Here is a 14,164-nt window from a genome sequence, read left to right as displayed (position 1 = left end):
CCTGAGAACTTAAGACAAATGCAGCCCACGGGCCAGGGAGCAGGGTCCCCATGCGACAGATGAGGGCAGTAGCGGCGTTGGGAGCCCCTGTAAAGGCACAGGGAGCTTTGTGGTTGGGCAGTGGGGATGGAGCTTTGAAACACCGCGCAAACCAAAGAAGTACACTCCAAGGGACTGACCCCTAGTTTAAAAAAAAGAAAACGCACCTGGTTAGGGAAAGAGGTAGGATGAGGGGAAGGGCTTATATTATCTTCGCTTTAGTTTAGCAGGAGTCTTCACTTGCCCCTTTGATATTACACAGTAGCAACGATTCACGCTCAGATGAGCCTCAATTCCTGATACAGAAGTCTAGTGTCATTGACACAACTTGCTCTGTATTCAAGGCCTAAGTCAATGATTGATTTTTTTCCCCAAATGGATGCCCAGTGGCTAAATCAAGTTGGTGCTTTAAAAATATGAGGAAATGGAGGCAAGTATTGTTAGCTCTTTGGTCCTCCCCCCCCTTTTTCTTAACAAGTCTAATAAAAAAAAAGATATCTAAGTAAATAGTTGCATGTTAAATGTGATATTTCAAAAGATAATCACAGTTACAGTCTACCCTTTAACAAATACTTTGAATTCATTGTGGACTTTTGTTGGTATTGTTGTTCTTTGTTTTTATCTTGTCTAGACAGTTGTCCTCTCCCCCATTAACCTGGAAAAAACTCAAGAACTGTAGAGTCATACCTCTTTGTGTTGTGCATCCTGAAAAGCTAAGTTGTAATTTTCAATATGAGGGACAATGCAGTATGTTAAAATCTTTTGATCTAAGCTGAAAATGGCTGCCTTAGTTAATTAGGACTTTGAATTCTAACTTGAACTCAAAGAAAGGGCATTGTTTGCACAGCATTTGTACCTCAGTGTACAGTAATAAGGTTATCGTGTACAACAGCTGAATGGCAATGGGACAATACTGTCACACACTTAGTAATCCGTGGATATTTCACCTGGAGAATCAAGAGGGGGGTTCACGGTGATAATTTTTAATCTCACAATTCCCCCTCAGCCCCAAAGTAGATTCTTTTCCCACGTAGTTTGGGACTATTATTTTATAGAGAGTATTAACTTTCAGAAAGTAATTTAGACTGAAATTTATTAGTCACCATTTTTCTAAACGTTCCCTCCTGTGTTTCTCCTTGCGAGGTAGACTGGGGCTGTAATAGAAGCAGCCCTAAGGAGCCTTTTGAAGTTACCATTATAGAGAACACCTGCCCAGGAAGCAACCATGCCTGCAGAGGGAGGGAAAACCGACATGGAGAGGATTGGCCTCTTCAGTGAGATGGAATATGTCACTGTTGGCGATAAATACGTGTCACAATTTAATCGTAAGTATAGTTTTCCTTACAGCCTGATAGTAGACATTTCCTGTATGAACATTTCGATTTAATATGTAAGTTAAGTGGTATATTTAATGGTCCCTATTTTAAAGGATTCATACTAAAGTTGAATACACTTGTGAAATTTCAATGGCGTTCAGAAAATGTCATTTCGTAAGAGCAGGAGGCTCATTTCATTGCGCTACCCTACCTTTATAATTTTTCTCATAGGTAATTTTATTTCTTTCCAAGGATTCATGGTAGTTTTCTCCCACAATATATTTTTAGCTTTTTTATTCCTAAGTGGGACATTCTGCTATGCAAATAGCACTTACATTTGCACCTGAAAAGTCCATCTGTCATCCCTTCTTGAAAAATGAAATGCCAAATGAACAGCAGAGGGATTTTTAGAAGAGTTATAAATACTAAGAGCTGAAGTAAATAAACCTTTTAAAAGTCTCAGTTAAATGTTTGGCTATTTGATGACTTCTATGTAACAATAAGAAAGAATCTATCAATATGAAATACCTCCAAGATACGTTATTAAATAAAAAATTAAGTTGCAGAATAGTGTATATAGCATACTGAGCATTAAAAATAGACAAGAATATATATGAAAATATTTATTGGAACATGCTTAACCGTTCTTTGGGAAACTAATACCACGATTGTCTGTGGGAGAGGAACTGAATGGCCAACTGTGGAAGATTGTAAAAATATTTATACTGTTGCATTTGAACCATGCGAAGGTATTACTTTTCAAAAATTTAAGTTAGAAAAATCAGTTACACAATTTCATATTTAAATAACCAGTTGACTTAGGATTGTTTGCACTTCAAAAAATTCTTTACATTACCAAAGAACTTCCCAAATTGATCCAAATGATAAAAGAAATTCTAAATACTCATAAAAACAGCCTTTAAAATTTTTTTTAGAGCTTCTAGTATTGGCTTGTCCAAAAAGCCTGTTTAGTTTTTTCTGTAAAATAAAAAACACATTTTTCATTTTCACCAGTAACTTTATTGATTTGGATATTTTGAGCATGTTGGCTATCTCCTGCTATTGGCTTCTAGTGGGTAGAGGCCAAAGGTGCTGCTAAATACCTTCCCATGCATAAGACAACCCCACAGCAAAGAATTATTTGGCTAAAATGTCAACAGTACTAAGAAACTTACCAAACCACTTTTGACATGTACAGTCAGTCATAGCACCTTCTCCATACACTGCACAAATCCTTTGTGTTTAAGTTGCATTTTTACCTTCCTTGAAATAATAAAGCCTAATATGCTGAAAATGTTGCTCATTTTCTCCCATTTTTGATATTAAAATGGCTGCACAAAAATTCACTAATTTTGATTTTTTTTAAATGCACACTGATATGACAGCTGTCACAATATAGCCTAATAAAATTGTGTCGAATGAAGTTGAAGACAACTAAGCACGGCTAGAGCCATTGTAGGGGAGAAACTAGATGGACTTTTTGGCCAATCCACTATTTCATTGTATAAATATGCTACGATTTATTTATCTGTTCTCCTGATGATGGACATTTAAACGATTTATTGTTTTTGATGATAATGAATGACGTTGCCATGAACATTCTTGTTCATGTCTTTTAGTGGATAATGGCTCTCACACCTATATGCCCAGGAGGGCAATTGCTTTGGTCTGAGTGTGGAATACCCTCCCCTTCAAAAACACACACACACACACACACACACACACACACACACACACACACACACACACACACAGTGTTTCCCAGTATGTAGATGGCAAAGCATTGGATTAGGTATCCTCTAAGGTCCCTTCCAGCTCTGAAATTCACAGTCTATAACCAGGACCTTACTCTAATTATTAAAATATTTGAATGCAACCGTCTTAGGTCTCATTGTCAACCTAGCCTTTCACACAGAGCTTTCAGTGAACATTTTGAAACAGGTTTTAGGTCTCAAAACTTATTGGCTCATGTCGTATTTTGAAACTTTTATAAGTTATTTTTCAAGTTCTTTCATTACTGGTAAGCTCAAAATTATAATATTCCTAATTTATTTTTAAAGGACCCTTTAATGAAGCGGCAAGCAAAAATAAACAAATGCTACCTGGGGGATCCAAAGAAATGTCCAGTCTCCAGGCAGGTTATTTTGATCCCTACTTTGGAAGGGTTTTTGAAGGTGAAGGCTATGTCAGTCTGAATCAAGTGAGGAGACGGAATATGATGGAAGAAGCCAAAAAAAATGTAGGCAAAGCCTTCCTCCCTAGTAGTGGAGATAAAAAACCGTAAGTGTTTTTGGGAAAAGTCTTAAATGTATCTGCAACTTTCTCTCTTGTAGCCTAAATTAAGTGCTTATTTTTCCACAGGTCTTACGTATGATTCATTTGTTAGCGTATGATCCTTTGGTTATTTTGTCTTAGGTGGGGACAGGTATATTGAAAGATTTAGGCTGACAGGTAATTTTGATTACATTGATTCTCCTTATCACAATAATGTTGGATTATCTATGTCGCTGTTCTCTATTAGTTCATATAATAGAGGCCAACTAAATAATGAATGTAAATCTGATCAAAAACCTGGCAATAATCAGGATGGAGAAAAACCGCCTCGGGGTCCTCATATCTGTGCCCTAGACTGTTTTGTCTGCTTAAAAAAACTTTCACAAGGTATTAATGAAAAAGTGAAATTAGGAAAAGCCTTCTTTTTTGATAAAGGAGATAATTTAGCCAAGATACATTATTTAAAAATCATTGTGAACATGCATGCATTTTAGTTGTGACAGTTGTCAATGTGAAGATTCATTTTTTTAGCAGAAATCCTACCTCATCCATCATTGCGATGTTAATGGTTATGATACAATATCTCCCCACTCCGCCAAGATTTATTTTTTTCTTAACTTTAAATCATTAAACACATAAAATCATATAGCCTAGGCTATATCATATTATATAGCTGAGTTTTATAATATGTTAATTTACACTCAATAATGTTACTCTCTCAGTTGATAATTTATGGTAGATGAGCATTGGTTGAAGGCTAATTCTGTGTTTATTTGTGGTATTTTCTTGAGATTAGTAAAGTTTTAATCTTCGAAGTCAAAATGACTAAGTTTTTATTAAGGCTGGGGAATTTCTTTTTTTCTGTTATTATAGTTTAATCTTTTTCTACCTTTTGACACTTTGGGTAGGTTGTTTGAATTATTTATTTTTATTATTATTATTTTTTCCTTAGGCTTCTTCATTTTCTCCCTAGATAATGCATTTTTTGGGTTACTACATTTCTTTTACATGTAGCTTAGGTATTTTACCTTTTAAATGTCTTTTTCTTATTTTCCAGTATCTCCCATGAACTTTGGCCTCTTGTGGTAATAACTGGGAATTGCTGCCTTGATACATTACATTATAACAGCGATTTTCAACCTTTTTCATCTTGTGGCACACATAAACTAATTCTAAAATCCTGTGGCACACCAAAAAATATATATTTTTTGCCAATCTGACAAAAAATAGGTATAGTTTTGATTCATTCACATCAAACGGTTATTGTTGTGTTGGCTGTTGTAATTTTTTTTATCTGACAATCTAAGGAAAAAGAGGTTAATGCCCCCGATGAAATAGTCGGGTAGGTATTGCATATTTTAACAATTCTGGTGGCACAGTGGTTGAAAATTGCTGGATTATAATGTGCTTATGTTCATTTGTCAGCCAAGAAATAATAACAATTTTGTAGTTAGACTAATTTTCCTTTCTTTTTAAATCTCACAAATATGTAAAAAAAAAATCTGTAATTTAGTGGGATACAGAAAGTATTTCCAAAAAGAGAGATTGATGGTAGAAATAAGAAGCCTTCTATACTGGCACTTATTCAACACCAGATTATGGAACCATAGACATTTAATAAATTTTAAATGTACTGATATTTATTGCTTGCATTAAATTACATTCTCTTTAGATTATGCGTGTGCATAATTGACCTTTTATCTGTGATATCATTGCTCTATCTCCTTGTTATATTTTATTTTATGACATATATTCATAAATAGCAATGAATGAAAACGATTATCATCTCCTGATGGAACCTTATTTAAAATTATGTGAAGGATAAAATACCTATTTGTAGGCCAGAGATAATAAGTAATCAATGTTGATGTCTTCCTAGTTTTTAAAAATTTTAATTCAAGTGTATAAACAGTGCCAAGTTTTGACAATAATAAAGTTTCATTTGTCTTGGATACCATTTTCTGATTATTAAAATTTACTTCACTGATAACTTGGAAATTAGAGACTATGATTGTTACTAACATCAGTTATCCTTTTTATGATGAAAATCTAGAGATAGTATTTGTTAAAATAAAGCATTGGGTGGTAAGTGGTTTGATGATTAAATATATATACTGTGGGTCCAGAAAATTTAACATCAAAATTAAGAAATATTTGGTTAATTTTTTTCTATAGTAATAAGTATAAACCAAAAAGGAGGAAATCAGGAAAATTCCATGAGATTCATTTTGCCAACAGCAGTAGAAAATTTATATGTTTTGAAAATATAGTTTCTAATGAGTGGATGGTTAGAAGTAATTAATCATTTATTAGCTAATTTGCCATAAATACCTTGAAATTTATCTAAAAAACACGAAAGGGTCTATTTATTGTTATAGTTAACTGAATTAATGGGAGCAATTTTAACTTCCTAGAGATTATGAAGTTTTGTTTATGTGAGCATTAAAAATAAGCATAAAAGATTAAAAGCTCATCTCAAAATTTGTCTTTGAAACATGGAGAAAATTGAATTAAAATTGAAATGATTTTTTTCTTACCAAAATTAAGCAAGTCAATTACATTGCATATATTATGCCCTTTTAAAAATTATTTTATATTTTTTAAAAGATTTTATTTTTAGAGAGAGGGGAAGGAAGAGGAGAGAGACATCAATGTGTGGTTGCCTCTCCTGTGCCCCCTACTGGGGGCCTGGCCCAAAACCCAGGCATGTGCCCTGACTGGGAATCAAATCTGCGACCCTTTCTTTCGCAGGCTGGCACTCAGCCCACTGAGCCACACCAGCCAGGGCATAATTATTTTTAATAAATTGTGGTAAAATATATATAATGCAAAATTGGCTATTTTAACTTGTCCTTTTTTTTTTTTTTAACGGAAAGATGTGGAGTAGGAAGCTACTATGGAACAATAGGTGGTCCAGTTCCATTCTTCAGTGCACAGTCAAAACCGAGAGAAAGATATGAGGCACCTGGGAAGAATTTATATACAAGCCCAGGAAAGAAAGGAACTGGATACGGGTAGGATATGTTTAATACTTTCATATCATTTGTTTTGAACTTCAAACAATAAAATTTAAAATTTCTGAACCCTGAAGTCACCATTACTTATTTTCTTTCCTTAGCTATGCAAATATTACGATAGGTAAACAGTTTTCACACTCTGCTGATTTCTACGATGCGCCAAAACTAAATTATAAGGTAAAAGAATATTTTAATTTTTTTCAACTTTTCTCATGTAGTTGACTTAGAGAATTCACTTGTGACCATATTTTGTTTTGATCAGATGATGCTTTGCTTTGTTTTACATAGTTGTATTACTTAGGGCAATGGCAACCCAATGTTCATAAACTGTGATAATCTTAATTTTTTGATATCAGATCTTGCTATAGATCCTCTCCGTTCTTCCAGGATGAGTTTCCATCTGCTGCGATAGTTTACTACATCTGTCTTACATCTCTCTAAACCAGCTGTTAACTCGACCTGATCGACTACATTCTATTTTGAGTAGAACAGTCATATCCTAACCCTTGGCCAGCCTGCCCCCCTCCGCCCCACGCCCTAATATCTTGAGCCTAACAAAGTAGTGGGAGTGCTTTGGGGCTGATCAAGCCATTATAATGAGTGAACAGAATGGAGGAAGGATGGAGAAAAGTGAGAAAGTGGAAATAGGGAATGGGCGAATATCTACAGAGAGAGGGACAGCATGGAGAAGACCGCTCACTTCATCCTACTCACTTCATTTCACAGCCGGATTAAAAACTGAAGTGTACTGGTATAGGCCTTTTACACTCTTTGCAGTACTAGTAATTTTTAGTAGGACATCAGGCATTGCCAATTTCACATTATAGATTGCTAAGTATTTTTGTATTCTTACAAACATTCTTGAGCTTTGTCCTGGGATGCAGTTAAGTTTGTAAATAGTTTGATTTTTTTCAGGTCGTCTTTCAAAATCCTTGTGGTGGGTGGACACAGCGCTAAACCTAGGGCTAGCGCTTCCTCACTGCTGGAGCGAGGCCTTTCTGTGTGCCCTACTCAGTGGCCTGGGGATCGTGCTTCCAGCACAGCCGAGGGGCCAGTGCCCATCCCAGCTCTGTGTGCGGGCTGGGCGCTATTACTTCTGATCTTTTTCGGTGATTCTTTTGGCTTTGAGCAGTTTCCTCACAGACAGGCACTGATCGAACTCAGTCGCACACTCTAGGGCAGGGGTTGGCGAAGCAGATAGATACAACATTCAGGTCCTGAAAACACTGCCCCTGATGCCCTGCATCAGAGTCCCCCGGGGGCCTGACTGTCACCCCTGCAGGCTAATGGGCCGTGTGGCACACCGGCAGGGTCAGAAATCTCCGAGGAGCGAGTTTGCTACCTGGGAATTTAAATAATTTATGAAGTGATTCATGACAACTAAAATTTGATAAACTCTCCCCAGAAGAAGGAACGGAAGAGGTGAGAAGCACTGAAAGCAGGCAGGAGTGAGGGCTAGAACTAAAGACATATTTTTTTTTTCCCTACCTCATATCACCTGGATAGTTAACAGAGATTTGTATAGATTTGTCTAGGTGATAAGTAGATCTCTATACTGCAAATAAATTTATACCCAAAATTGACAGTCATAGTCGTGCTTGTTCCTAAGTAAGTATATCTTTCATATCATGAAAACAGACTATAACAAAGGAATGTTTAAAGAATTGTGAACCTGGCAGCCTATATGTGACAACCTATGTGCTTATATTAAAATTTAAAAGAGCCCTGGGTTGGTGGCTCAGTCGGCTGGAGTGTCGTTCTGTTGCGGGTTCCATCCCTGGTCAGGGCACACGCTTAGGTTGCAGGTTCGGTCTCTGGTCGGGGTGTGTATGAGAGGCAACCAACCATGTTTCTCTCTTTCCCTCTCCCTCTCCCCCACCACCTTCTTCCCTCTCTAAAATAAATGAATGTATCCTCAGGTGAGGACTAAAAAGTAAGTAAGTAAGTAAGTAAATAAATAAATAAAATGTATAAGATTCGACTACATTATTATTGATTCTAGTAATTTATGCTATATAATTACAAACTCTTTAATTTACAGAAAGAGATTGAAGAGCACCATCGTCTACTTAAAGGGACACCTTTCAAGTTAAATCTTTACCCAAGAGAGTACTTTGATGCCAATCCTTATTTTTTGGAGAAACCTTTACCACCAATTAAAAAAGCAGAGAAGAAAGCAGAATCTACAAGCCCTTTTAAGCCATCTTCTCCTGGCAAAAAGGTAAGTTACATATTTTAGAATGAAAAAATATTAAGTACTTGAAAGTATGTGCCTCTTGCTTCAAATTATTTTGCTACCTATGTAAATAAACAGTTTTTCATATTCAAGCCAAGAATTGTGAAACCAGTTTTTCATTATTATGAAAAATTTATATTTTCAAAATTATGAAAAGTCCCGAAGTGTGGCTAGTGTATGGAAATAAGGAAGCTCTTATTAAGTAATTATTAATCAGTTCAAATATAATTGAATTTACAGTGGATTTTTCTAAGTGCCTCTCTAGATGTTAGGTATAGTTTTTCTCAAAACCTTAATGAGCCGGACCATCTTTTAGCTTTTGAAATGATTAAAATGAGCTCTCTCACTTTGCTGAAGTTTACAAGTTTGAGTAAAAATGAAAAAGCTTCTTATAGTTTATAAACCTTAGTTTATATATACTTTTTTCTTCTATAATTGCCTGTTTATTTTCCCTGCAGATATTCTATTAGGATATTTGTATTTTTCCGTATTGATTTGTAAGGTCTTTTCATGTTAAGGATGTTCTTCTTTGGTCATCTGTGTTGAAAATAATTTTTTTAGTCTGTTGAATCTTTGACTTTGATTATGGAATTTTGTGCTATTCAGAAATCCAGTCATCTGATGGAGTCAAATTTATCTCTTGCATGGAGTTTTATGATGCATAACCTTACCACCATTAGAAAAATAGACTTTTTGATTTCTTCTGTTAGCCTTAGTCTTTTGAATTTAAATCTTCATCTGAAATATACAGGGGTGGGCAAAGATTGCTTTACCATCATTCATATGGAAAATAATACAATAATTAATAAATAAAAATACAAAAGAATAAACTGTATTTCACATACTCGCAGCTGTAAACCCACTTTTGCCCATTGCAGTAGTTGATGCGAAGAGTGAGGTGAGGCCCCAGCTTTTATCTTTTTCAGAATGCGGGTCTCAGGGCAGGAGGGAACTTGGGTGGGGGGGTGCGTTCCGGGTCTCAGTCGTGCGTGTGCTTTCAAGGGTGTAAATACATGTCAAAACTCAGAGTTATAAACGTTAAGTGGGTGCAGTGTATTGTATGTGAATTAGATTTCAGTAAAACTGACATTTTTTAAAAGCCAGTTGTTCCCAATGTTATTGATAGGACAATTTTTAACAGCACGGCTTTGGAATGCTACTCCTCAGGTCAAAATTCCCTTTTATTTTTTGAGGATTTTTTTCCTAAATTTCCATTCTTTTTGATATGTTTATTCATAACAGTATCAAGTTGCTTTTAATGATTACTACTATATTTCAATATTGGGTGGTCTTCTCTCTTCTCGTTTTTCATTAAAAATGTTATGTTGGCTGTTCTATACATATTCTCTATAACTTTGGGATTATTTTGTAAAGTTCTGGAGGAAAAATACCTTTGGTCGTTTGCTATAAAGTTAAATCTTTAGATTTTAAGATTTATTTGGATATTCATAATTGGAATCTTCCGATCTAGAAACAAACAACATAAAAACCTGCATTTCCTTTGTAGAGTATTATAGTATACTTCACATGGGCTTGCATATCTTATATTTATTCTCACTTATTTTGAGGCTGGGCCAATAGTTGTTTGTTTCCCCATCATATTTCTCCTCATGTTATTTGTTCTTATAAAACATTTGATTTAAAAAAAAATAACTGGCTGCTTCATTAAACTTTCTTATATTCTAATGGTATTCTGTTGATTCTTTTTGGATTTTCAGTTATATGGTTATGTTATCTGCAAACAACTTTGCTCCATCCTTCCCAATATTTACATCTCTCACGTCATACTCATGTCCAGTTGCTTAGGCCAGCACCAGTGGCCGTCCTTGCCTTTGTCTTGAGTTCAATAAGGATACCCCTCGTGTTTCATTTTATAGATGCCAAAAATAGGAATAAATCAGGAATGTATGTAGAATTGTATTGACTGTTTGGTGTAATCTGTTTATGCTTTTCCCCCTCCTTTTGACTTGTTTTTAGATGAGTAACAATAGATTTCTTGAAGTGAGTCTTCCTTGGCTGTGTTGTATTAACCTTTAAGTGTAACACTGTTTTATTTGTTCATATTTTATTAAGTATCTTTCCATCAGTGATTTTAAGTGTGACTGATCTGTACTTTTTTGTATGCCTTGTTCTGTTTTGGTATAAGTAGATGCTAGCATCTTAAAATAACCAGGGAGATTTCCTTCTTTATGTTCTATACCAGTTTAAATAGCACCAGAAATACCTGTTCTTGAAAGCTTGAAGGAATTACCATAGGAAATGTTCTGGGCTTATTTTCTTGCATGTTGCCTATCTGTTTTCTATAGATTTTCTATCTTCATTTGAGTCCATTTCAACATTTATATTTTCTTTGAAAATCATTTATTTCATTCAGGTTTTCAAGTTCCTTAACATAGAGGTTTACCAAATGGTATTTTAGTATTCTGTATATATATATGGGTTTCCTCCACCCCTTTCATGTTCTTAATTATAATATAGATTTATCTATTTAATTTATTTTCAAATGCATCATCTGTTAGGTTGGTATATTTATCACATATATTATTTTTAAATTTATCTACTTTTACATTGTTTGAATCTATTTTACATTTCTTAAGTTTTCTTACTATTTTTTGCTCTTCAAAATGTTTTTAATCTAGAAAATTTGAAAAATTACAGCTATATCTTTCAAATAAATTAAATTTTCATATATATGTATTTGGCTTAGATATTGTAAGAGAAAGGGTGGGTTATTATGATTCTATAGTGTTTTCTTAATAACTGTATATAATATAAAGGTTAAAGTCATGGTAAATCAGTTTATAAAGTCAAAGCAAATATTTATCTGTTTTGTATGTAGGTCAAAAATATTTTGATAGGTTTCCCTTAATAGATTATTAATAAATACAGAATATATTTTCTTCTCACCTTCTATTTCTATGTGCTGTTCCTTTTTTAAAAATTATCTTTCTCCTCATTGACTGAAGTTTAGTAAACGCACGCTCTGCCGGGCGTCCTGTGGGGCGAAGCTCACCCTTGGCCCCTTCTCCCACCCTTTGGTTCTAAGCCCGAGCCCCTTTCTCTGTCTAACTGTGTGTGGCCAGGCCTCCGTCCCGCAGGGGAGGGCTCACCCCCTGACTAGATGACAGCCTGACCTGATAAACTCTCACTAGAATTTTAATACTTGGCAATAGTTTAGACTATTATTTTCCTGTGAGCATTTGCATTTCCATGGAGAACTTTTAGAATTACAGTGTCTTTACCCCATTAAATTGATGGTAGGGAGACTCTTTGCTGGTACTCAAATTAAACAGAATAGACACCTTTCTTTCAGGGTAAAACCAACTCTAAAGACAGTATATGAATATGTATAAACTTCTTCAAAATCTTATTTTTAAGAACCATTTGACAAACCCCCATAAAATTGTCTCATTTTTATTTGTAGGCTGGTGGCATGAAGGCAGGAACATTTGACCCTTACCCTTCACATTCTGCTGACCCTTATATGGCTAAGTTGGCCAAGCAGGCTTCCAGCAAAGATGCTAAGATTTTCCACCCACCAGGTGGACCAAAAAGCAGACCAGTTCAAAGTATAATGACCTTGAATGTCAAAAGGTAGTAATATGTTACATTTAGTTCCTATATCAAGAAAAATTGTTTTCAACTTTTAGATTTCTTCAAATTAGTATTTTTTATTTGTACATACTTTTAAAAACAACACATTTGGGTGATTTTAGCAATCTTTCCACATACCTGCTCTCCCTTGTAGAAGCTCTTTCTCATCTTCTGAAATTTGTAATTGAAAAAGCCTAATTGATGTGCACCAAAACTATTCTGTCCGTAATTTTTGAAGCAAATCTGTGGCATCTTATGGAGCCATTTGAGACTCCTTAGACCTTTCAAGTTCAGTGAGGTGTGCATGTTGACATTGCTTCTCAAAGGGAGACCTTTAATGACACTTAAGCCTTCTGTTCTTAACTTTGAAATGACCTTGTGTGTAAACTGGAAATGTTCTTCTTCATTAAAATGCTATTAACATCACTTTATAATACTTCAAGGAAAAGTATGTTATTGAAGTATCTTAAAACTTCAATTTTAACCAGGTTTTGAGCTCTCTGAAAACTGAGAAGTTCTCGGGAACTCAGAATATAAATTAGAAAAGGACAAGCCATCATTTTGTGTCTGTGTGTGCAGATCATGAATAAGTGAAAGAAGTCATTTCTATCATTGAAAAAGTTGTAATGCCAATTAAACTTATTTACCTATTTTTAACTTCAATGTAATCATACCATGGATTAGGTAAAGGATGCCAAATTCATATTCTTTTATAAAAACACTAGCCTATCACTTGTAGACAGTGATTATAATACCAATATTATTATTATATCACAAAGTAAGACTGCCCTTCAGTATTTATGTAGTTTAACTGTTGTCTACAGAAATAATATTCTGGGGGCAGTTTTCCATGAGATCTTTTCTATCCAGAGATGAGAAAGTTCTGTGATGCCCAAGTATACATGTTTGGACAGAAAAGAGTAACTGATTTTTTTTTTTTTGAAAACTCAGAAGTTTATCTTCTGTTTTATAATATTGAGTTTATTGAAATCTCTTTCTTTTTACATTATCACAAATGCTATCCTAAATCAAATTTAAGTCTCTTTTACTCTAATTTTAAAACAGTAAACCTCTATATGGTAGTATTTAAAACTGGTCCTATAAACAAATTTTTCATTCTTAAATTATATCTTTTAAATATATTTGATTTATATAAAGTGAAGCTCTTTAACTTGGTGAGAAAGTTTGGTTTTCGATTGTTCATTTCTTATTGAAAAGTGTTTTTACAAGAATCTAGAGATATATTAGCTGTTCCTATAAAATTAAATGGGAATTTATTTTCTAATTTTAGGGCACTAAATATGAAGAACTACAAGACTGCTTCAGTACAGTCCTATTAGCCTCTGGAGGACAAGTAGCTTTCTAGATCCTGACTACCAGTAATTCATGATCAGGTGCTAATTATTTGAAAAACATATAAGATGCTGTGGAACAGATAGCTCAAGCATTTACAACAAATTTAATCCCCACCCCCAAAACTCTTTAGTACTATTAATGAATAAATAGTATTTGCTAGTAATTTATTATGTGATTGCTGATCTGTGTTTAGAGCTGTGTTTCTGAGAATATAATGTTTAGAAACTATAAAAGCTGCTGGGTTGTAGAGCCGGGTGGTCGTGAGGGCTGGAGGGGTGGAGGGTCCAGAGCAAATCCTTAACTTGCTGTTCCTCTTGGGGCTGAAAATCGGC

The 14,164-nt window shown here is 34.7% G+C and overlaps 1 protein-coding gene across 2 annotated transcripts; it reads left to right on the top strand.

The window, feature by feature from the left end:
• The first annotated feature begins 1,190 nt into the window (after window positions 1-1,190).
• CFAP96 (cilia and flagella associated protein 96) lies at window positions 1,191-13,940 on the top strand. Of its 2 annotated transcripts, XM_054566155.1 has the most exons (7): window positions 1,191-1,364; window positions 3,416-3,635; window positions 6,506-6,643; window positions 6,748-6,823; window positions 8,688-8,867; window positions 12,307-12,476; window positions 13,768-13,940. In XM_054566155.1, exons 1-7 carry the CDS (start codon window positions 1,265-1,267, stop codon window positions 13,814-13,816), a joined length of 933 nt encoding a protein of 310 aa, XP_054422130.1. In that variant the 5' UTR covers window positions 1,191-1,264; the 3' UTR covers window positions 13,817-13,940. The 2 variants fall into 2 exon arrangements, with proteins under 2 accessions (XP_054422130.1, XP_054422131.1); XM_054566156.1 differs by lacking the exon at window positions 12,307-12,476.
• Window positions 13,941-14,164: the final 224 nt, after the last annotated feature.

This window comes from Pteronotus mesoamericanus, unplaced genomic scaffold, assembly GCF_021234165.1.
Source record: "Pteronotus mesoamericanus isolate MK-2021 breed Mesoamerican mustached bat unplaced genomic scaffold, CSHL_Meso_final contig_169, whole genome shotgun sequence".
Classification (NCBI taxonomy): Eukaryota; Metazoa; Chordata; class Mammalia; order Chiroptera; family Mormoopidae; genus Pteronotus; species Pteronotus mesoamericanus.
Note: the sequence above shows the minus strand (reverse complement) of the source record. Positions and strands in the feature narration are given on the sequence as shown.